Source organism: Salminus brasiliensis, chromosome 8 (assembly GCF_030463535.1).
Source record: "Salminus brasiliensis chromosome 8, fSalBra1.hap2, whole genome shotgun sequence".
NCBI lineage: Eukaryota > Metazoa > Chordata > Actinopteri > Characiformes > Bryconidae > Salminus > Salminus brasiliensis.
Window position 1 is genome coordinate 5150082 of NC_132885.1, and position 23651 is coordinate 5173732.

The 23651-nt window shown below is 43.0% G+C and overlaps 2 protein-coding genes across 5 annotated transcripts in view; both read left to right on the top strand.

The window, feature by feature from the left end:
- Positions 1 to 6041, top strand: part of tfpia (tissue factor pathway inhibitor a) — a 50786-nt gene extending 44745 nt beyond the window's left edge. The window contains exons 3-7 of one of the 4 annotated variants that reach the window (XM_072685439.1): positions 495 to 665; positions 1182 to 1262; positions 2363 to 2422; positions 3147 to 3326; positions 5758 to 6041. In XM_072685439.1, the coding sequence (XP_072541540.1) occupies positions 495 to 665; positions 1182 to 1262; positions 2363 to 2422; positions 3147 to 3326; positions 5758 to 5825 (560 nt within the window). In that variant the 3' untranslated portion in view covers positions 5826 to 6041. Of the gene's footprint in view, positions 1 to 494; positions 666 to 1178; positions 1263 to 2362; positions 2423 to 3146; positions 3327 to 5757 lie in introns of all 4 variants that reach the window. The other 3 variants (XM_072685438.1, XM_072685441.1, XM_072685440.1) reach the window with 3 other exon arrangements.
- Positions 6042 to 9619: 3578 nt separating this feature from the next.
- calcrla (calcitonin receptor-like a) overlaps positions 9620 to 23651 on the top strand; it is a 64690-nt gene continuing 50658 nt past the window's right edge. Inside the window, exon 1 of the mRNA XM_072685437.1 lies at positions 9620 to 9790. The gene's annotated coding sequence lies outside the window, so the exon portion shown is untranslated. The remainder of the gene's footprint in view (positions 9791 to 23651) is intronic.

A 23651-nucleotide genomic window follows, 5' to 3' on the forward strand; every position in this document is an offset into this window, starting at 1 on the left:
AGTCATATTAGTGTAAAATCCTGTAGTATTACTCTACCGCCTCAGCCCACATGCTGCTCTACCTTCAGATCAAGCTTCTGGAGCTTCTCTCAGCTTGTCCAGAAATGCATGTGTACAGCTGTCTTTGAGGAGGTGCTCAAAGCATGATTTCTATAAAAATTCATTTACGGATTTTCACATAATGCTGCTTTAAATAATGCTGCTTTTGTTATTTGCTATAACAAATCATATTGGTGAGAAAATCATGTGTATAACCCTCCACCCTGCTTCTGTTATAGCCGATAAGTGCAACTTCTGTAATGGAGAGTGCTTCAGTATTCAGTGCAGGTCACTCCCAAGAGTGTGAGAATTCCCCCACAACACATAAACCTCACTTTACGCTCCCACTGCAGACTGCAGGGGGCTATTAAAAAGAGGCGCATGATTTACGGCCTGTGACATCTTTTTTTTCCTCTCTCTCTCCTTTTTCTCTTTTCTTTCTCCCTCCGCTTTAGAAAACAAGAGTCCATGCCACCTGGAGGACGAGCCAGGTCCATGCCGGGGGCTTGTGCCCCGCTACTTCTTCGACAGCAAGAAACAGGAGTGCAGCCGCTTCTTCTACGGCGGCTGCTTCGGAAACGCGAACAACTTCAAGACCCTCAAAGAGTGTCGGGACAGATGTCAACGTAGGTGCAGCATATTTAAAGGCCCTAAAACTGAGCCTGCCTAATTTACTGTACCAACGGAATGACTGGGTCGAGATTATGAGTGCTATAATGGTCTATAAGCCTATCGTTCAAACCAATTAATATAATAAAGTTCTTCACCTCCATCCCTGGACACCACGGCGTCTGGCTCTGTTAATCCTGTCACCTTGTTTTAAATCAGCCGTGTTAATTATTACTGTCAGCACCAAAGAAAAGGCTTCTTAGCAAGTGGAGTGTAGCCAGAGTTACCCAAGAGCTGCCAGGGAGACAATTGTGTCTTATTCCAGCAGGCTTTGCAGGCTCAGATGTTTCTCCAGCACGTAAATAATCCTAAAAGCCACCGGATTGTGTTGAGTAGAACAGAGCTTTTGAGTAATTATGCTAAACAACAGCCGCATCCCGCTGAAAGAACGAGCTCTCTGTATTAATATAGCATGTCTGAAAGAGGAATTGAAGTGCAGTTGGTGACAAATACGTCTTCTCTCATCTCAGCAGGTAACGACACTGAGGAACCCAGACGTGACTCAAATCCCAAGGAGGCCCCCAAGCCTTCTGGAGCACCCCTCCTTAAACCTGGTAAAACAGCTACACCAGTTCTGTCCTTGTTTTGTTATCTGGTAGAATAATAATATACACAATATGTCCAAATATTTGTGGACACCCCTTCTAATGAATGCATTCAGCTACTTTAAGTTGCAGCCATTGCTAACACACACACACACACACACACACACACACACACACACACACACACAAAATCACACAGCTTGTAGAGAAGTGCTGCCAATAGATCAGAAGAGCTCCATTGACCAATGACAAACTATAAACAGTGTAGGATGTGTCGGGGGGGGGGTATAGGAGGTGTCTTGGGGATAGGAGGTGTCTTGGGGGGTATAGGAGGTGTCTTGGTGGGGATAGGAGGTGTCTTGGTGGGGATAGGAGGTGTCTTGGGGGGTATAGGAGGTGTCTTGGGGGGTATAGGATGTGTCTTGGGGGGGTATAGGATGTGTCTTGGGGGGTATAGGATGTGTCTTGGGGGGGTATAGGATGTGTCTTGGGGGGTATAGGATGTGTCTTGGGGGGGTATAGGATGTGTCTTGGGGGGGTATAGGATGTGTCTTGGGGGGGTATAGGAGGTGTCTTGGGGGGTATAGGAGGTGTCTTGGGGGGGTATAGGAGGTGTCTTGGGGGGGTATAGGATGTGTCGGGGGGGGGTATAGGATGTGTCGGGGGGGGGGTATAGGATGTGTCTTGGGGGGTATAGGATGTGTCTTGGGGGGGGTATAGGATGTGTCCTGGCTGGCTTCACGTGTCGGAGGAGAGTCCTTCCCCTCCTCGTGTCGGGAGCATAGGGGGAGCTACGAACCATACTAGGAGAAAAGGAGGAAAATTCTGTAAAGAAATGCATATAAATCAGTGTATCCATAAGGTTTTCTGTGTCTGTGTAAGAACTGGAGATCAGTAGGACAATGTTAAATATTATTAACATATTTAGGAGATATTAACGTGATCGGGTCCACATGAAGAAAAGATCAGTTCAGTTAGATCAGTAAGTGAACTTGCATAATGGTAGCTGTGCTGATTTATGAGGATGGCAGTGGTTTATGCTAGATGTTGGTGTACAGGCAGACCTAAGTCATATTATGGGACCTTAATTAAGCTTCTGGTGCTTTCAGACGCACTCACCGTCTCGCACACACAGCCCCTCAGAGAGCCACGACCAGAGCCAAACAAAGGTAAACACCAAGAACTTCCACTGCTTTACTCAGTATGACTCAGTAACTGACTGGCATGGTTGTGAGTGTGTTAGGCTGATGGTACGAGCAGTGCTGCTGGACTGAGAATAGTCCACCAACCAGAACACATCCAGACAGTAATTATTTGGTACCAGTTTGGTTTGGTCTAGCATATCTTGCGGGGTCCCACAGGGCTCTAATTTGGGGCCTGTGAAACTGATGCTAATTATGACAGTGATTTAGATTAGAGGGTCGGGGGGGGTAAACATTAGACACACATATACACACACACACACACACACACACACACACACACACACACACACACACTGTAATGAGATGAGGGTGAGCAGGCAGCGGACTGTGTGCGTGCCAAATGCCCTGTACTGCGAAGGCCAGAGGGGAGCAGAGCGGACATTACTCTTCCCTCCTTCCGCCCAGCTGACAGTGAACTAATGCTCTGCATTAGAGAAGATATCACCTCCTGGTGCTCACATAGAACCTGTGATATCAACACACACACACACACACACACACAAACACACACACATGCATATTTAGGTTGCACCTCAGCAGAAGTAATAATCCCGAATCTGAAAAGAATCTCAGCTTTCCTGAAGGTGCGAAGCTGAACATGCAGGTCGAGCTCCATGTGTTCTAATCAGCCAGCTAGATGTTCTGGATGTTCTCTACCTCTGACATCTGTGCCCATCTGTGTGTCCAGAATTCACACCTCCAGACTTCTGCCTGAGTTCGGTCGAGAGAGGTTACTGTGACCGCCTGGAGAGGAGATACGCCTACAACCCGAGGGTTAAGCGCTGCCAGATGTTCAAGTACAGCGGCTGCGGGGGCAACAAGAACAACTTTTCCAGCAAGCGGCACTGCTTGAAAACGTGCATGTCAGGTACCGTGTTACTGTGATCAGCACAGTTCATTAATATTAGGGCCTGTATCGGGCATCAGGATCTACTTCTGTTTACACTGGTCATTAAAATGTGTCTCCAGTGTGATCAGATGAGATCAGATTTTTTACCTTCCTGTACAAAACTCCAACTCGTCTCATCCAAATCTCACTGTCCTGCTCCGGGAGGCTGTGAACAGTGTAGAGGATCGGTGGGGGTTCTTCTACAACGCTGATGGTTCTCACATTACTGTAACGGCTCTATCAGAAAATGAGACAGACTATTAAAACTGCAGGGGAGCAAACTCCGTAATACTGCTCTCATATTAGTGGTTGGTGTGGCGCAACAGATAACACCACTAGCTGTCAGTGAGCTACCACACCATGTGGGAGACTGGGGTTCGATTTCCAGTCTGGGTGACTATGCTGCGCTATACCAATAAGAGTCCTTGGGCCAGACTCCTAACACTACATTGGCCCACATCTGTAATACGTGTGACCTTGTAAGTCGCTCTGGATAAGAGCGTCAGCTAAATGCCAGAGAGAATCAACAGTAGATCCACAGTAGTTATTACTCGTATTAACATTTTACAGCAGACGTCTGACTGAATCCGATCACAGAACATACAATCCGTTCACACTTGTATTACATGTGGAGGAGATCCGTCTCTCACCACCTCCCAATGTGGTTTAAGTGGTCTAATTGTAATCCGATGATAATATGTATTCGGACAAGTGAAATCCGAACATGATCTGATCACTGAAAACATACTCTTAATACTGTTTAGATCCAACCCTGAACTGAGAGTGTTTCCCCCATTTTTGTTATAAAATATTTATTAAAATATTTATAAAAATTGCTGTAAATTACAGAGCCGTCTGAAGAACATGAGGACAAACAATGAGACAATGAGAATTATCTTCGTCTGTGGTAATGGGGACATTTTAATTAAGCAATTTAAGAATTTTCTGTCTAAGATAAGATAAGATAAGAGTCCTTTATTAGTCCCGCAGTGGGGAAATTCACAGTGTAACAGCAGAAAGGGATAGCAGGACACTCAGTTACAAAAATTTGGATAAATAATTTACACTATATACACAATATAAATAAGAAATAAAAAAGCAATAAACAATATTATCTACAGCAAAAGAGATTGCACATGGGGGGGGGGGGGGGGGGGGTATTGCACATAGTATTGCACATAGTATTCCCTGAACATGAACATGTGTGTGTAGTTAAGTGTGTGTGTATGTGGTTAAGTGTGTGTGTATGTGGTCCGCTGGGAGCAGTGTTGGTTGTGTAGTCTGACGGCAGCAGGAAGGAAGGACCTGCGATACCGCTCCTTCACACACTTGGTCTACAAAAGAACTGCAATTTCTTTCATAATTATCTTTGTAGTTAATTAAAATTACCTCAAGATAAGTAGCTATTCATTTTCTACCTTTTATCTCAAAATGTTCTAAGTCTTAACCTCTTGTAATTATCCAGAGATACATATTTTAAGAGGTAACCTATCATTATCCACTCTGTCCTCTAGATGGCACCATTGTATCATTCACTGTTCTCTCTTTTGGTAGTCCATTGATGAGAGGTGCTGAAGCTTCGTTTCTGTGATTGGGATTATTTTAATGAAAAATGAGCTGCTATACAGCCCTTCTCAAAGACAAAAGCCATGAAGTTGACCAGAAAGTTTTAGCTGCTTTTAAATAAATAATGAAATAAATAAATACATGAATTAATTAATTCATTAATAAAACCCTGTTGTCTGTTGCAGTGTGGAACACCTGCTGTAATGGAATATAACCATGTCTGCTGACGAGCACTGACACATTATCTTTGTGTGACTTGAGACCAAGATCAAAATAAAAAGCTTTATAGCTGTTAATTCCCATTAAAATCGGTTGAACCAGTCCTAAAAAAAACGAGCAATAGGCTTGGTGAGATGCACTGTATGTCCAAATGTTTGTGGACACCCCTTCTAATGAATGCATTCAACTACTTTAAGGTTTGCACATGCACACACACACACACACACACACACACACACACACACACACACACACACAGCTTGTCTAGTCCCTGTACAGAAGCACTGCCAATAGAATAGGACTCTCTGGAGCATATAACCTGGAGCAGTGGAACATTTGCAGTGTCCATTTGATACTTTTGGGATGTGTAGGGAGTTGAGGGTGATGAGGTGAGGTGGTGGTCATCCAGCAGCCAACAGACAGTAGAGGCAATTACTCCAACAAAGGCACAAAGAACTCCTTTAGAATAATGAATGAACAGGTGTCCCAATACTTTTGTCCGTAAAGTGTAATGTGAATGCCGCATTGGTGCCATCTACAGGCGCTGTGCCTAGGATAATTATCTGAAGGGTTATCTTTTATTATTCATAACTGAGTAATAAATCTATTCTGATTTCTATTCCAGATCACAGGAGGATGAAGCAGATCCGGATAAAGACCAGGAACTCCAACATCTTATTCCGGTCTATCTAAGATGCGGCGGCTCCATGGAATCATGTACAACACTACCTTCTTTGACTATGGAATATTTAAGTCTGGCATAAATGGTTGCTAGTAGTCCTGAAACACTCATATTTCCTTTTTTTTTACTATTGTAAGATCTGTATCAATTATTACTCTCGTTTGACTAATCTGATGCCTAGTTTAACCCTTGATGAGCTGTTTTATAAACCTCATGCTTTGTATATACATTTCTGCGTTATCTCATGCTGTGTTGTGCACTGATTCAGTTCATTCAACCCAACTGATTCATGTGTTGAACTCTGATTTGAATGAATTATGTACAACATCAACACATGAATGAACTACGTTGCATCACCCCAGGCCTGTCTTTTAGTTCGCTGGCGTCGGGACGTGCCTGTGTTGATCGTAATGGTGTGTGTGTGTGTGTATGTTATTGTGAGTAACGTACTTCTGTTCGTGTGGAAATGCTGTAAAAGTAAAGTGCAGGTAATTCAGTGTGTAACATTTACTGTAGGGTAGTGAGGAAATGACAAACATCTGCAATGTCTGGGGACCCGGAGGTGCCCCTGCTTCACATTCAGATCTGCTTCTGTTCATTTATACTGTGTGTATGTATATATTTGTATTACTGAACGTGTGTATCGTGTGTGTGTATCATGTTTATGTCAATCCTTTTATCTTGAAAAAAAAAAATAGCGCCACATAATTAAAATTAAAAAATAAGTTGTTTTCTTTCATTCAAGTCATACAGCAAGAGACGTAAACAGCGTTTCGCTGTAGGCTGCATGGGTAAGTGTAGTGTAGTGGGTTACATCACCACAGTCAGTGATACTGGGGGCAGTGGTGGCTCAGCAGTTACAGACAGGCTGCTCGGCTTGAGCAAGGCCCTTCACCCTCTCTGCTCTCTGGGTGCTGCAGCAATGGCTATCCACTGCTTCGGACATGTGTGAGCTCACTGTCACTGTGTGTGTTTGATCACTAGTGTGTGTGTGTGTGTGTGTGTGTGTGTGTTCACTGCTTGGATTGGTTAAGGTTGGAGGCCAAATTCCAACAGTGTCTGACACTAATGGTGAATATGGGTGTCTTGTCTTTGTTGTCTAGTCTTGTCTTCCCGTGGCAGATTAGGGTTCTTGGGGGAAAAACTCCTAACACTACATTCTATTACCATCAAACGGGGCCCGTTCCCATGTTGCAATTGTTAATCAGGATTTAAAAATAAATGAATAAAAAGTTTTCTACTTTAAAAAATAAAATAATAAATAATAATTTTAAAAAAAATTAAAACCTTAAAAATATTATCCCTTTTTGTTCAAACATTGGCACCATATTCATAATAAAGGCGTCACAGGGGGGTAAATTTCATCCGAACACGGCTGTAGTTCTTCATATTCTTCATAAGACAAGTCAAAATTGCGTTGTCTCTTTGTTATTAGTGTAAATAATTAAATTTAATAATTTTCTCTCGCTGTTTTGCGTTACGGGGTGGTTGGGTTGAACTTGACAAACTTTGTTTAACATTAAAAAAAGCAACAAATAATGTAAAAGAAATGTAATATCTTCTCTAAAGGCTCAAATGATGTCACTTTCTCTTTCATGAAATTTAAAGCAACCGTGCATTATTTATACACAAAATATAATAGTGTGACGGGGTGGTAAGTCAAACTGTGGGAAGCACAAATCATAAAATCTTCATGAAATGTTTATATTTTGAATATCAAACACCAAATTCAGAAAGACAACAGTGCCAGTGGATTCCAATAAATATACATATAAAGATATTATATGGACAAAAGTATTGGGACACCTGCTCATTTGTTATTTCTTCTGAAATCAGAGTTAATAATAATAATAATAAAAAAAGAGTTAATCCTGCTTTTACAGTGCAGCGAAGATGGCTTTCTGCTAGATTGTGGAGAAGCACTGCTGTGAGGATTTGATTGCATTCAGCAACAAGAGCATTACTGATGTCAGTGAATTGAATGATCACGCTCTCCCCCCAACCCCCCTCATCATCCCTAAAGTTTTGCATGGAGCACCATTCATCATTCCAGAGAACACAATTCATCAAATGCTCCACAGCTCAGTGCTGGGGGGCTTTATATACACCCCTCTACTAGCCCACGCCTGGCATTAGGCAGCATGGTGCCGATAGGCCCATGTATATCAGCACCATAGGGTCCTGTTCTATTGGTAGTACCTCTCTACAGGGACTAGACACGCAATGCCTGCAACCTAAAAGGGGTGTCCACAAACATTTAGGCTGTATCTGATGTGTCGGAAAACGTAGTGCAGACTTGTCAGTGTACTAAAACAATCCCACAATGCACCACAATGAATAATGCATTACATTTCACTTCCATGTCACTTCAATTACCATTAATCACACTGTAGCAAAGCCTGCTTCAGCAGACAGGGGCTAGACTACCTACGTTATTATTGGCTTGCTTCTTATGATTAAGACTTTATTATGAATTTTTTAATCATTTACATTTTTTAGTTTTTGTTCACCTGCAAACCAGTATCAGGTGAAGTGAGCTGCCTCTTCCAGCCACTAGATGGCACTGTCACAACAGTTTTAGCTGGGATTGGCTGGAGATTGAGGTATTCTTCATTCTTTATCATTCCACCCAATACCTTTTTGCGTTGTATCGTTTGAGCAGATGCAGCTATAATTAAGCACGGCTACTCTTTGGAGGCGGGTACTGTGTGTGCTGCACAGCTCCATGGGCCCGGGGGTTAAGGCCTAGATCCTTGCTCAAGTCCCTGTTCATCTGTTGAATGTTTGGTGGTGTTGATTTCCTCCAGAAACCCAGATTATATATGAAATAGCTGTGCTAAGAGGTACCCTGTGATGAACTGGCGCTCCGTCCGCTCTGTCCAGTGGGTACTCCAGCCTTGCTCCCAATGAATCCATGTAGGCTCCTGACCTATCATGACCCTGACCAGGATGAAGGACATAAGAACCCAGCTAACATGTCCAGATGGGGTCTGTATGGGTAATCCAACTGGGAACCAGAGCGGTTTGTCCTCAGGTTCAAGCGCACTTGCTTTGCATATGGATGCCCACCAGAGCCAGTGATGGAACCAGGCGGTCACTGGGTAAGCATGGGCCTCATCTGGGTTGTACATAGGACTTGGGGCCTAGATGGGACCCCATTTGGGAAGCCTAACTGGGTCCCAGTAACGACACGGGTCAATCAGGAGAACAGCTTAGAACTGCGGCCACTATCCCTCCTATTCTCCTGTGGGCTGAATCTACCCTACACAATATGTCCAAATGTTTGTGGACACCTCTTCTAACAAATGCATTCAGCTATTTTAAGTTGCACCCATTGCTGGCATAGGTGTGCAAATGCACACACACACACACACACATAGATCTTGTCTAGTCCCTGTAGAGAAGTATTGCCAATAGAATAGGACTCTCTGGAGCAGATACACATGAACCTATTGGCACCTATTGGTGCTGCCTAATGCATAATAGTGAGTTGGGGTGGCATAAGTAATCGTACAATTACTGAATGCAATCAAATCCTCACAGCAATGTTCCAACACCTAGTCCACCCAGCCTCCCCAGAAGAACAGAAGGTGTTACTGCAGAACCGTGAACGTGAGATGTGTGGACGTGTCCGCAAACTTTTGGACACATAGTGTGAGTGCGCGGATGCTACGAGCCAATCCCATTGCGCTGTAGTGTGGGGTCACGGCTGGCCAATCCCAGCGCAGAGGGCGGGGATACTACCAGCCAATGCTAGTGCGCAGGGGGCGTGGCTTGTCCGAATACGGGTGGGGAGAGCGCAGCTGTGGTGGGGGTTGTGCGGCGGTCAGTGCGCTGGGTCCTGGCTGCAGCTCCGCTCGGCGTGTGAAGGGAAAGCGGTGTTTGAGCTGAGCTGAGGAAGCGCTCCCGCACTGAGCCCTGACTGAGCCCTGACTGAGCCCCGACTGAGCCCTGACACACCGCACCTCACACCAAGGTAAGCAACACCACCTGTTCTCTCTGTGACATAAGGGGTCTCCAGGGCTGCTGCTGGGGTCGTGTACCTGCTGAGCAGTGTGTGAGCAGTGTGTGTGTGTGTGTGTGTTTTGGGTGGTCAGTGGAGGAGTAGTGGTCAAGTGGTGCTCATTTATTAGAGCAGCAGTGGGGGGATGTTATGGCTCGTGCTGTTTGTAGAATTAAAGGTGTGTGTGTGTGTGTGTGTGTGTGTGTGTGTGTGTGTGCTTGCCTTTAGCACTTTGTGACCTAAAGACCTGATCTGATGATCGGAGGGCCAGTTGGACAAGTGTGTGTGTGTGTGTGTGTGGGTATATATATATATATGTGCTGTCCTGCAAAAACCTTGTATCTCCATTTTTGGGGCAGTGGTGGCTCAGCGGTTAGAGCGCCTGGTTATCGATAACAGGGTTGTGGGTTCGATACCCAGGCTCTGGAAGCTGCCACTGTTGGGCCCTTGAGCAAGGCCCTTTACCCTCTCTGCTCCCCAGGTGCTGGAGTTGGCTGCCCACCGCTCTGGGTGAGTGTGTGTGTACTCACTGCCCCTAGCTCACTAGTGTGTGTGTGTGTGTTCACTACCAGAGATGGGTTAAATGCGGAGGACACATTTCGCTGTACAGTGACAAATACGTGCACCTTTTTTTTATGTACATAATTTTTGACATAATGTAAATCTGCTAGTTGTTCTTTACACTGTGTCAAAATGCTGTGATGAATGAACCAATAGAAATCCTCCAAAATGACTGGGAATAAAATAGTTTGACATTGACTTCCATTCAAGTTGCCATTTTGGAGTTATTAGGTTTTTGTGTGACGATATATAGTGATGTGTGTGTATATATATATATATAGACTTTCAATGGAGGTCAATGTAAAACAAATATTCAGTCATTTTGGAGCATTTCTATTGGTCCTCTCATCATAACATTTTGACACAGTGTAAAGAACAACTAGCAGATTTACATTGTGTCAATCTGTTTTTCAGTTGCTATGAATACAGTATATATAGTAGTAATTGCGTTTATGTAAAACCTATATGTTAAATGTATGAGGATATATAAAAACACCTGAAGCTCTGAGCCATTCTGTGTTCTAATAAAGTAGAGTTATGGCAGTTGTTCTTTACATTGTATCAATATTTCATGATGAATGGACCAATAGAAATGCTCCAAAAAAGAATCGGAATAAATTAATTTCACGTTGACTTCCATTGAAAGTTAAGGAATTTGTCCTTTTAGAGTTATATATCAGAATATCTAATACTTTTCAGGGGAATGTAAAAACTTTTTACGTTTTTTTTTGGCATTTTTATTGGTCCATTCATAATGAAATATTGATACAATGTAAAGAATAACTGCCATAACTCTACTTTATTAGAACACAGAATGGCTCAGAGCTTCAGGTGTTTTTATATATCCTCATACATTTAACATATAGGTTTTACATAAACGCAATGTATACACGATATATAGACCAACTGCTGGATTCAAAATATGTAAAAATAACAATGGAAATACAAAACACCAGTCAGCAACGATATGTATATATATATATATATATATATATATATATATATATATATATATATATAAACACAGCAATTTATACATGTATGAGTATATGTGAATACACTTGAAGCTCCATTCTGTATAAAGTGATTCATCTATTGAATAATTAACAGCACATTCCTGAATGAGCTGCTGAATTAAGCTCTTCTCTTGATCATCTATAGACCTCAAACTACTCAAGCCCCCCACCCCTGACCCCCCACCCCACAGAAAGTCACCCACTGCTGTTTTTAGGACAGATCTGATACAGAATCCGATCAGACTCATCCTGTCACTCTCTCCCAAACCCTGTTCAGCCTTTTCTGCTGATGTGCCATCGGTACTTTTGTAGGACGGGTCGGAGACAATCCTAAAGTACCTCCCAGCACTTCAGGACAGGAACAGTGTTATCTGGACATATGAAGCTTGGCCTGCTGTTTTTTAACAGCTCTTGCCTAGACTAGTTTGGTCTCTTTCTGATGGTAGATGCTGAACTTTCAGATCAACTGCTGAACTGTTAAGGACTGTTGGAGACTTCTTTACTCATCGTGAGGATCTGCTAGCTAGGGCGGCCTGACCTGGCCATGTTGGCCGGGTGTATCTCTTGATTTAGTGGACAGTGGAACAGTGGCTGATTTCTAACAATTCTGAGATCTTCTTTCTGAAGGCCTCAGAGAGCCTCTCTCTGGATCTGGCCATGATGGTGATCTTCTTCACCCCTCGCTTCAACCATCAATCCAGAGCAGACCAGACTAAACGTCAGAGGTTTAAATAAGACTCCAGACTCCTCCAGAATAATCCTCTCCAACCATGCTCTGATCGTCTGCAGCTGACTGTGGGGGTGTCTGAATCATTTCAATCACATGACTGGACTTTCGCTCTTCGTCTGGTCCACTTGCAGTCCCCTTTGTAGTAAAGCATAGTACAAGCTTTACGACAACGGCTTAACAGACCTGGTGACATATCCATCAGTGCAGAGTGAGTTCAGTCTGGATTACAGTACCAAAAATGTCCCCATCGTCCACGCGGTGACACAGACGAGGCGGGACGGCAGCATAATGAGGTCAGCGAGCAGCAGTGGCTGCCTACACCTCCGTGGCCTCCGTGCAGGACCCCAATGAGCAGCAGGGCCCTGACTGACCCCCTCACTCCTCCCCCAAACCCCTGATTAATAAGTGGCACCTTGTAGCCTTGGGATGTGTGTGGTTTTAGCAGCACGGTTACATAAGCGGCAGATTGCACATGATGAAATGTTGCAGGCCAGCAGGAGGGGAAGCGTCGCTGAGATGATTTTGTTCAGATTTGGCAGGCCGCTTTCTCTCTCTGCTGGACGGGGCAGCGGAGGTTTTTTCAGCTGCAAAGAAAAACGGGCCGGATTTTCCTTGAAATGTTAAATTGGCTGCGGCTGTTTCATGCAGTTGATAGTAATTTCCCATTGAAAGTCAAATTAAGTGGTTTGGGGTGACTTGCAGAATGCACAAGTGCAGTAGGACACTTGTATGAGCCCTTGTTGAGCCCTTGTGATGTCCCTTTAAAGCATAAAATAGATATTATAGATAATGTTGACGTTGATTCAGATCATAGTTTGCAGTTCTTCTAAAATATCAGACTGAATCTCTATTCGGACGGGGGTCTGTTTTCCATGGGGAGGTGGGGTGTTCTAATTATTACCTGAATTACTGAGTTTCTCAGTAATTGTAGTCCTGACGAGCTGTAAAAATGACCTCAGGTTAAGTGAATGAATGTATGGCGGCGCTGGAGGAGGCCTTTAGCTTCGTCATGCATGGTACAGAGACCCCGGGTGGGTTAAGTCTGTGGCAAACCTCAGTCAAATCCAGAAGTGAGGGGCTCCTCAGAGGTGGGACACTGCTGGCAGCTTTAGTCAAGTGATTGTGTTAATTATCAGAGAATTTCTACAGATCCCTCCTGTCCTTGTATATTCTGTATTTTGTGTATATTTTGTGTGTATTTTGTATTTATTTAATATAATTTTTATATAACTATATTTTAATATGTTTAGTATATATATAGTTTTGTCCTCCTGTAGAGCATCAACCTGAGCCTCACCACAAGCATTTCAATGCATAAATGTCCTGACATGTTGTCCAAATGACAAATAAACCTGAAACTTGAAACATGTAGCATAGCCTATAGCCTACATACTTGTTATTAGCATGTAGCTGCTAAAATGTAATTATTTATAAGTGGGTTAAGATTTTAATGTTGTTCGGAGGGGACAGCAGTGCGCGAATAGAGAAGCCACTCCCACCTCAGTCACTTATGCTGAGATTTCCCTGTAGTAAAATTACATCACTCCTCATCTAAATCTCATTAGAATATGGCTTTGAAGTGCATAATTTACTTTGAAACATATGAATTATAATGAATTATATTAATTTGTGTTTGAGACTTCGACAAAGTGGGGATTTGGTGTGAAATGGTTCGTTGTAGTGAATTTTACAGTGGTTTTGAGTGGTTGCCATGACTACACATGTACAAATGCACATTTATTCTTATACAAATAAAATATCTTATGAGTCTTCTTATGAGTTTTATATGGAATGTTGAAGATGATCATAAATGGTCATAAAAATACAGTGTGTGCAGAATTATTAGGCAAGTTGTATTTGAGAGGATTCTTTTTATTATTGAACAACAACTATGTTCTCAATCAAGCCAAAAGACTCATAAATATCAAAGTTTAATATTTTTGGAAGTTGGAGTGGGTTTCTTTAGATTTGGCTATCTTAGTTTTCTTAGTTTATCTTAATTATGCAACTTAATAAAAAACTAATATATACCCATCTCACTTATTAATTTTCACCAGGTAAACCAATATAACAACATTTAGAAATCAACATTTCTGACATTCAAAAACAAAACCACAAACAAATCAGTGACCAATGCAGCCACCTTTCACAACTTTTACAATGACACTCAAAAGCCTTCCATCCAGAGATTCTGTCAGTTGCTTGATCTGTTTACGATCAACATTGCGTGCAGCAGACACCACAGCCTCCCAGACACTGTTCAGAGAGGTGGACTGTTTTCCCTCCCTGTAGATCTCACATTTCATGAGGGACCACAGGTTCTCTATGAGGTTCAGATCAGGTGAATAAGGGGGCCATGTCATCATTTTATCTTCTTTTAGACCCTTACTGGCCAGCCATGCTGTGGAGTATTTGGATGCATGTGATGGAGCATTGTCCTGCATGAAAATCATGGTTCTCTTGAACGATACCGACTTCTTTCTCTACCACTGCTTGAAGAAGGGGTCTTCCAGAAACTGGCAGTAGGTCTGGGAGTTGAGCTTCACTCCATCCTTAACCCGAAAAGGTCCCACAAGTTCATCTTTGATACCATACCAGTACCCCACCTCCACCTTGCTGGCGTCTGAGTCGGAGTGGAGCTCTCTGCTCTTTACTGATCCAGCCTCGGGCTCATCCATCTGGCCTATCAAGAGTCACTCGCATTTCATCAGTCCATAAAACCTTAGAAAGATCAGTCTTAAGATATTTCTTGGCCCAGTCTGGACGTTTTATCTTATGTTCCTTTGGTTCAAAGGTGGTCGTTTTTCAGCCTTCCTTACCTTGGCCATGTCCCTGAGTATCGCACACCTTGTGCTTTTTGATACTCCAGTAACGTTGCAGCTCTGAAATATGGCAAAACTGGTGGCAAATGGTATCTTGGCAGCTTCACGCTTGATTTTCCTCAATTCATGGGCAGTTATTTTCAGTTATTTTGCGCCTTTTTTTCCAACGCGTTTCTTGCGACCCTGTTGGCTATTTGCCATGAAACGCTTGATTGTTTGGTGATCACGCTTCAAAAGTTCGGCAATTTCAAGACTGCTGCATCCCTCTGCAAGACATCTCACAATTTTTTGACTTTCCAGAGTGTCAAATCTCTCTTCTGACCCATTTTGCCAAAGGAAAGGAAGTCGCCTAATAATTAAGCACACCTTATATAGGGTGTTGATGTCATTAGACCACACCCCTTCTCATTACAGAGATGCACATCACCTGATTTACTTGATTGGTAGTTGGCTTTCAAGCCTATAGAGCTTGGAGTAGGACAACGTGTATAAAAAGGATGATGTGATCAAAATACTCATTTGCCTGATAATTCTGCACACAGTGTAGATAAGTAGGTTTGAATACGTTTCCTTTGTGGACTATTTTTCCTTACAGCGCCATGTATGTATCCCTCCCCTAATAAAAAACATCTTAAAAATACATTTTGAACCAAAGTTTTTTTTTTTTAACTATCAGAAATCATTCCTTTAGGCACCAGGCAGTGTATTCATTCCCATTCGGTGTAAAAAGCGCTCTGTGAGGGAGCTTTTGGTGGCATTAAACATTTCAGACGTCTAGTTCCATTCACCACCACTGCGAACTGTTCTGACTCTGCAAGTTTCTCCCAAACAAAGCATTTCATCCCAAACCTCTCTGAAGGACTTTGTTTACATCAAAGTCTTTAACGTTTTTAGAAATTTTGAATAATCAGAGAAATTCCCCTTTAAGCCAATCAGAGGTCTGTTTATGTATTTAATGTAATAAGACAATAAGCAGGCCGCTGAGTTGCGACAGCGATCCATCTCTGAGAGCCCTGTTTATGTAAGTATGCTATGAATCAGGGCATCGTTTAGGAAGGGCTTTCGGTGCGGAGCTCATTGAGTCTGCTGTGAGTTTGGCTTCATGGCCTGAAGATGTCAAACAGCTCGTTGGCTTGTTTGTGGAGATGCCAGCTGACAGAGGGCTCTAATGAGAGAGGGATTTGAGCCGAATAAGTCATAGCATAAAACAGAGACGTTTCAGGGCAAAGATTATGGTTAAATGGAACTGTTTAAAGGACTTAGGGTTTGGGAGAGGTCCAGTGTGTCTGTCTGTGTGTGTATGTGTGTGTGGGGGGGCCAGGGAGGAGTGGTGGTGACCCCTCAACTGGGCAGTATTTTCACTAGTGACTGTGTACTGCGTCTTCACCATAGTATACACACTGCTTAAACCACAACTTTGAGAGAGAGAGACAGTCAAGCAGAGCCAATGTTCCATACTGTCATTGGGATTATTAATATTACTGTATATTATGGTCATTTAAATAAGAACCTAAGAAATATAATACATATTACCACTGGTTCTCTTTCCAAAGACCTATTTGTTTCAGTGTGAAGAACAGCGGTGTAACGGGTCACAAAACTTACAGTTTGGATCAGATAAGAGTTTTTGACTCACAGATGAAGGCATTTTTGCTTTTTGCAATTATTTTGTGTTACTGCTTTGTTTATATTAGTGACTTTTATTCTGATACAGTCTGTTTGTTCATCAGTGTTAGTGACTTTTATTTTGATACGGTTCATTTGTTCATTATATTAGTGACTTTTATTACGAAATTATTCATTTCTTTTGGCACCTTTTATTTTGACAGTGTTCTGTTCATTTTTATTAGTCACATACGCTTTTAATTGGGGGTAAAAATGCTCTAGTGTTATTTACAAGCCTGTTTACCACCCTGTTACTTTACCTAATGCCAGGCGTGGGCTAGAGGGGTTTAAAGCCCCCCAGCATTGAGATGTGGAGCAGTGGAAGAACTGTGTTCTCTGGAATGATGGATGGTGGAGCTCCATTCAATACTTTTGGGATGAGTTGGAGAGTTGGGGATGGTGAGTTGACATCCTGACCTCACTAACAGTCTTGTTGCTGAATGCAATCAAATCCTCACAGCAATGCTCCTCCAAAGTCTAGTAGAATGTCTTTTTCCTTGGACAGTTGGAACAGTTACTCCAACAAAAGCAGGACACACATTTTTTTTAATAGCCTTGATTTCTGGGACAAGCAGGTGTCCCAGTACTTTTGTCCGTATCGTGTAGGGTAGGTTTGGTCCATGTGTCTGATCTGAAGTCTTTGGATGTGTCAGTTTGGCTAGATCTGGACTATGAGGCCGTCACACCTGGCATTAGCAGCGCTACCGGTGATTGGATCACGTTCGGATTTCACTTATCCAAATGAAAGGCCAGGTCAAGCCCCTCAAGATGCACTGTGATCGGATTTTTGATCGGATTATGATCGGATCACTCAAACCACATTCAGGTGTGAACGGAATGTGTTTCTATGATCGGATTCCGTCAGACAAGTGGACATACGTCTGTCCGAAAACCAAGAAGAACCCCCATCGTTCCTCTAAACCTTCACATTGTCCCTAAGCAGGTCCGTTCTGAGGAGAAGCCGTTGTTTACAGGAAGTCAGTGAAAACAGTGAAATCCGATCTCATCCGATCACACTGGAGACGCATTTTAATGACCAGTGTAAACAGAGTCCGGTCCGAGTAGATCCAGATACTGTCCAGATGCTACCCACATGCTGATGACAGGTGTAAACAGGCCCTGATAGCTCTGTGGTAATCGCAGCACCCTCAGGGACAGAGACAGAGACAGCGGAAGCTCCTGGACTCTGTAGACTGGGGGGCGCTGATATGAGGAATGGGTGGGTTTAGATGATGGTAATATTGTTCAGAATATTAAATACTGAGACGCAGGTTCAGCCACCTGGGAGCACGATAAACATTCCCTTTACAAACAACCGTGAGCGTCTGAGCGGCACACACAACTCCCACAGCCCACTCCTCTGAGAGAGAGAGAGAGAGAGAGAGAGAGAGAGAGAGACAGACAGACAGAGAGAGAGAGAGAGAGAGAGAGAGAGAGAGAGACAGACAGAGAGAGACAGAGACAGAGGGAGACAGAGAGAGACAGCGAGAGAGAGAGATGAAGAGGGAAGGAGGAGAGAGAGAGAGACAGAGAGAGAGAGAGAGAGATGAAGAGGGAAGGAGGAGAGAGAGAGAGAGAGAGAGAGAGAGAGAGAGAGAGAGAGAAAGAGAGCGAGAGAGAGAGAGAGAGAGAGAGAGAGAGAGATACCCTCACCTCACAGTGATTTGGGAGAAGCCTGTAAGAGAGAGAGCCATTTTCATTTTGGAGTCGTTTCTTTTTGCCTGTTCGTCTGTTCAATATTTTGACACAATGTAAAGAAAACCTACCAAATAAAAACATTACAGTTATTTTACAATTACAGTAAAAATAATAGGATCTAATTATAATTCTATTTAATAAAGCAATGCTGTGTATATGTAATTATAATGATTGCTTTATTGTAAATAATGATAAATTATACTTTAAAATACATACAGTTACATACTGTTTACTATAACTATAGCTGTTATATACTGTGACAACACAAACGTGTCTGTATCTCTAAAACAGCAACTTTACAGGAGAAGAAAAAACAGGCTTTCAGTGGAAGTCAATGTAAAACATTTTCTGGATAATTTTGTGATTTTTTATTATTTAAAATTTTCATATATATCTTAATATATATTTTAATCTTATATATATATATATATATTATAATTATTTTAATTTAAAAATTTAAATTTGTATCTACACACATATATATATATATATACACTATGTAAATACTAACTTTCAGATTTGCATTATAAAAACCTATAGAAAAATGGGGAAATGGCAAAAATAGAGATACAGATTTGATATTTATAAAAAATATATATATTAATTTTTTTTGTTACCAATGTTGACCCCTATGTCTGATCAAATGTCAATTAACTGTTCAGAAATATGATATTATGGATAATTATGCAAAAAATTGAATTCTTCTTTAACATCAGTTACCAAACTGCAGTCATCTGGTTCTTTTGGGTTTTTCCAAATTAAACTGAAAAACAGCAAAAATGGAAATTGATGGTTTTAGTGTGAGAGTGACACAATGATACTGCCATTGTTCAGTGATCTATAGAAACTCACATCCCCCATGGCACCCTCGGAAATGCACACAATGATGCAAAGTATCACAATAACAATAACAATAATAATAACAATAATGATAATAACAATAATAACAATAATAATAATAATAATAATAATAATGCTGTCCTCCTCATGCTGTTCACCCTGAGCCACCCTCAGTCTAACTGCACTGTATCACTTTCTATCTGTTTCTGCTCTGCTGTGTTTGTTGCGTCCTGCCTTCTAGAGGCCAGCGGCAGCACCCATCATCTCGGTTCCGCTGGCCGCGGCAGCTATCACGTTACATCATCAACAAAGATGCTGAAACTGTATTCGTCACCCTTCCAACCTCGCGCCCAGCTGGAGCACACTTCCAGCACAACACTGCATGAAAAAAGCCCTAATGACTCATTTCCTTATGCTCTCTCATGCAAACGTGCACACACTTTCCCACTCTCTCTCTCTCTCCGATACACACATGTTGAATTAGTGTGGTATCAGTACTGCAGGTACATGCTGGCAGGTGCAGCGCTGATATGATCATCCATTAATTAGTAATGTGCTCGGTGGCCCGGCTCTGGCTGTGTATAGAGACGCTAATTAAACGGCAACAAACGGGGGAATCATATCCGTCTTAATAGCACTGATGATGGTAGTACTCCGCTACTGTAGGAGGAGTGTGGACAACAGTGAGGAACGTGTAGACGAGTAGGGACGAGTAGGGATGGTGTGTGGAGAGCAGTGGAGAACGTGTGGAGAAGAAAACCCTCAGTGCTGCTGAGATGTGCGTAGTGTGTGTGTGTGTGTGTGTGTGTCATGATGTTGAGCAGCTGTGCTGGATGTGCTTGAAGGATGTATCTCGTCTTTAGGTGGAGAGCCCCAAGAACATTCATTTGATCTGTCAGCACGTCCATGCGAGACCCCCACACCTCTCATCAAGTGATGGAGTGGGTTGAGGAGTGATGAGTTTCAGGTGATGTCATAGCAGCACACTCACTAGAATTAAGCCCTGCTGAAAGCTTGTGGGACTGTGATGAGAAACGAGTGGAGAAGACAAACCCACCCACTCTAGGGGGCAGGTGGAGAACAATGGAGAACGTGTGGAGATGAATTTTTTTTTTAATTGTTGTTTTTATTCCAGATCTTTGTTATGCTGCATTGTTGTCGACCTGAGGAGGACGGGTTCCTCTTTTGAGGCCTGGTTCCTCTCAAGGTTTCTTCCTCTCGACCCGAGGGAGCTTTTCCTTGCCACTGTTGCCACTGGCTTCCTCAAATGAGGCTCGGACCTGGATCTCTGTAAAGCTGCTTTGTGGCAACATCTGTTGTAAAAAGCCAAAAGAAATCAAATTGAATTGAATTGAACTGAATTAAAAAGGGCACCTCTGTGGAACAACATCTAGCCCAACAGCTTGGTGGTTTCAGATGGTCTAAGCTGGTCTTTGATGGTCAATGTGGTTGAAAAGCTGGTCACCCAGGCAAAAACCTATCAGCTGATTGAGCTAGTTAACAGCATAGCTCCTGACCAGCAGTGTGCACCTTTAATTATTTGAGTTTGATGGACTAGCGGCCTATCATGTTGGCCAGCTTGACCAAACTGGGTGTCAAGTTGGCCATAGTGGTTGACTATGACTTCGGTCAAGCTGGTTATATTGGTGAATATCCAGCTTGGTCATGCTGGTTGACTTGCCTGGTCAGATTGGTCATGGTCATGACCAGCTCAACCGTCATACTTGTTGGGAAGCTAACCGAATTGACTAGCTTGAACATGCTTTGTTTTTTGGGACAGTATGTACACTAGCTCTTCCTGATCATTCCAATCTTTCCAATCTTTCCGATTCTGACTATGGTACACCTTTACATTAGATCTGTCAAAATCCCAGTCCTATCAACGCAGATATTAGTCAGATAAATGATCCACATGTATCTTCTTCTGCAGGCTACTGAGTACAACTACAAGTAGGCGAAGGTATATTTAGGCCTAGACGCCCATTTTGTTTGGGGGGTTGTGTAAGAGTGTCTTCCCGTGGACCCGGTAAGAGTGTGTTCCTATGGTTATTTGTAGCAAGGTTAGCATTAGGACCAGGCAGTGCAGCAGATGGCTGTGATGACACAGAGTGAGTAGGAACTGAAGTATTTCTGAAAGGGAGTGCTTGGAGATGAATTGCTTTGTGTGGGATGCTGGACAGTGGAAAATGAGCGCAGCTTTTAGAAGCAGCGCATCCGTGGTGTTAAGAGGACAGCAAACGAACGCAGGCTGTTGGATTCCCTGGTGTCTTCTGTAGCTTGGGGAGAATGGCATTCGGTGACGTACATGATGCACTTGGAGTCTGTTTAGGTCCAGTGACGTGAGACTAATTTGAGACCATGATTTGGTTAAAGTAACACATTTGCCCATCATCATGAATTGAGTCAATCAGCCAAGCCAGTGTCAGAAGCTTGTGGCTTCAGCATATAAACTAATGGCTAATTCACCAGACTCTTACCTCAAATTGTATTAAGCAAGCTTGTGATTCACAGAGTCCACCTACTGTATTATAGCATAGTCTTAACACTGTAACCATAAACACTGTAATTATTACGGAGTCTTAATGGACAGTGCTGATGTCCACTTGTTGAGTCCTCTTGGTGTGATGTGCTGATAGCAAGCTGACGATCAAACGAGAATGTAGCCAATTCCTTTCCATTCTGGGGTCGGACGATGGAGAGAACCGGTGGTAAAAGCTAGCTTTGGCTAGTGTTAGCTTTTAGGCTAGGAAAAGCTGCAGACACAAGGCCTGGTTCATGTAGTCAACCAATATTCCCATGACTAGCATAGTCTGGAGGTGACGTACGAGCAGCTCTCCAGTATCAGAGTCAAGACTGTGATGTAACAGTTTTGGGGTTTTGGGATTGGCCTGTTTAACAGCTCTGTTTTGGAAGCAGCTACTGTGCACTTGGCTGATATTTCACTTGTAGGTGTCTGGGGTAAAAATAATAATAGCCTATAAAAAGCATATTTCCATTAGCTACAGTAGCCTCGTTCCTTCTAAACAGATGTTTTGGGCTGCCGGACGACACTGTCCTGTCGCTGTCACTTCACAAGGTAGTCGTATTTCTGCCGGTGTGTTTGTTTTAGCGTGGAAGGGAGTGTGTGTTGAAATGCCTGTACCGCAAGACAAAGGAGAAGATCAAGTGTGCGTTCTGTTTTTAATTCGGGTAAATAACCTCCCGCCCGGTGCTGCTCGCCCTCTTTTGTACGTATCCCACACAGGGAGGGTTAGAGTGACGTTTGATTTGCATAAAGCATTGTGCTCTTCTACCAGCGCTGGAGCGGGGCGTCCGGCACAGCCCACACACACAACAACCGGATTAACAGAGTAAACACCGGCGAGGGTGTTTCGGCCTTTTGCCGACTGCTGAGCGGCTCGGGGCCTTTCACGTGCCATGTGGTTCTTTCAGAGGTCTAAAAACAGCAGTAAATGTGATCTGGCTGCAGGGTCTATTTTCATAGCTGCAGGGCATGCTGAGAGAAGACCGGTTGCATGCAGAGCAGAGGCTCATGGGAAACAGGGGTGGAGCGGGTGACCCTGCACTGCAGCCAGGTGGCCTGAAGTTTGCTTTGTTGGTTTTACACTTCATCTTAGAGACCATCGGTTAGCGTAACCTGCGAGCCCAAATCATCACAGATGTACGGTAGTACGTCACTTAGCTAAACAAACATTCCAGCCAATCTGAAGCCTGGATATTAGAACGTCTGTTACTTTTACTTTTACTATGCTATTAAGATTGATATATTTAAATGACCTTTGTTCTGATTGGCTGCCTTGAATAGTGAGCAGTTGAGCCTGAAACAGTTGAGTCTTCAGCAGGACTAAGTACAGTCAAACTGCTGTAGGTTGAACAGATGGATGTATGCGTTGGACCAGTTTGCACAAGTGTGTGATGATTTAGTGAGGTAGTTTGCACAAGTGTGTGATGATGTAGTGAGGCAGTTTGCACAAGTGTGTGGTGATGTAGTGAGGCAGTTTGCACAAGTGTGTGGTGATGTAGTGAGGCAGTTTACACAATTGTGTGAGGATTTAGTGAGGCAGTTTGCACAAGTGTGTGATGATTTAGTGAGGTAGTTTGCACAAGTGTGTGATGTAGTGAGGCAGTTTGCACAAGTGTGTGATGATGTAGTGAGGCAGTTTGCACAATTGTGTGAGGATTTAGTGAGGCAGTTTGCACAAGTGTGTGATGATTTAGTGAGGCAGTTTGCACAATTGTGTGAGGATTTAGTGAGGCAGTTTGCACAAGTGTGTGATGATTTAGTGAGGTAGTTTGCACAAGTGTGTGATGATCTAGTGAGGCAGTTTGCACAAGTGTGTGATGATGTAGTGAGGCAGTTTGCACAAGTGTGTCATGATGTAGACAGATAGTTTGCACAATTGTGTGATGATTTAATGAGGTAGTTTGCACAAGTGTGTGATGATGTAGTGAGGCAGTTTGCACAAGTGTGTGATGATGTAGTGAGGCAGTTTCCACAAGTG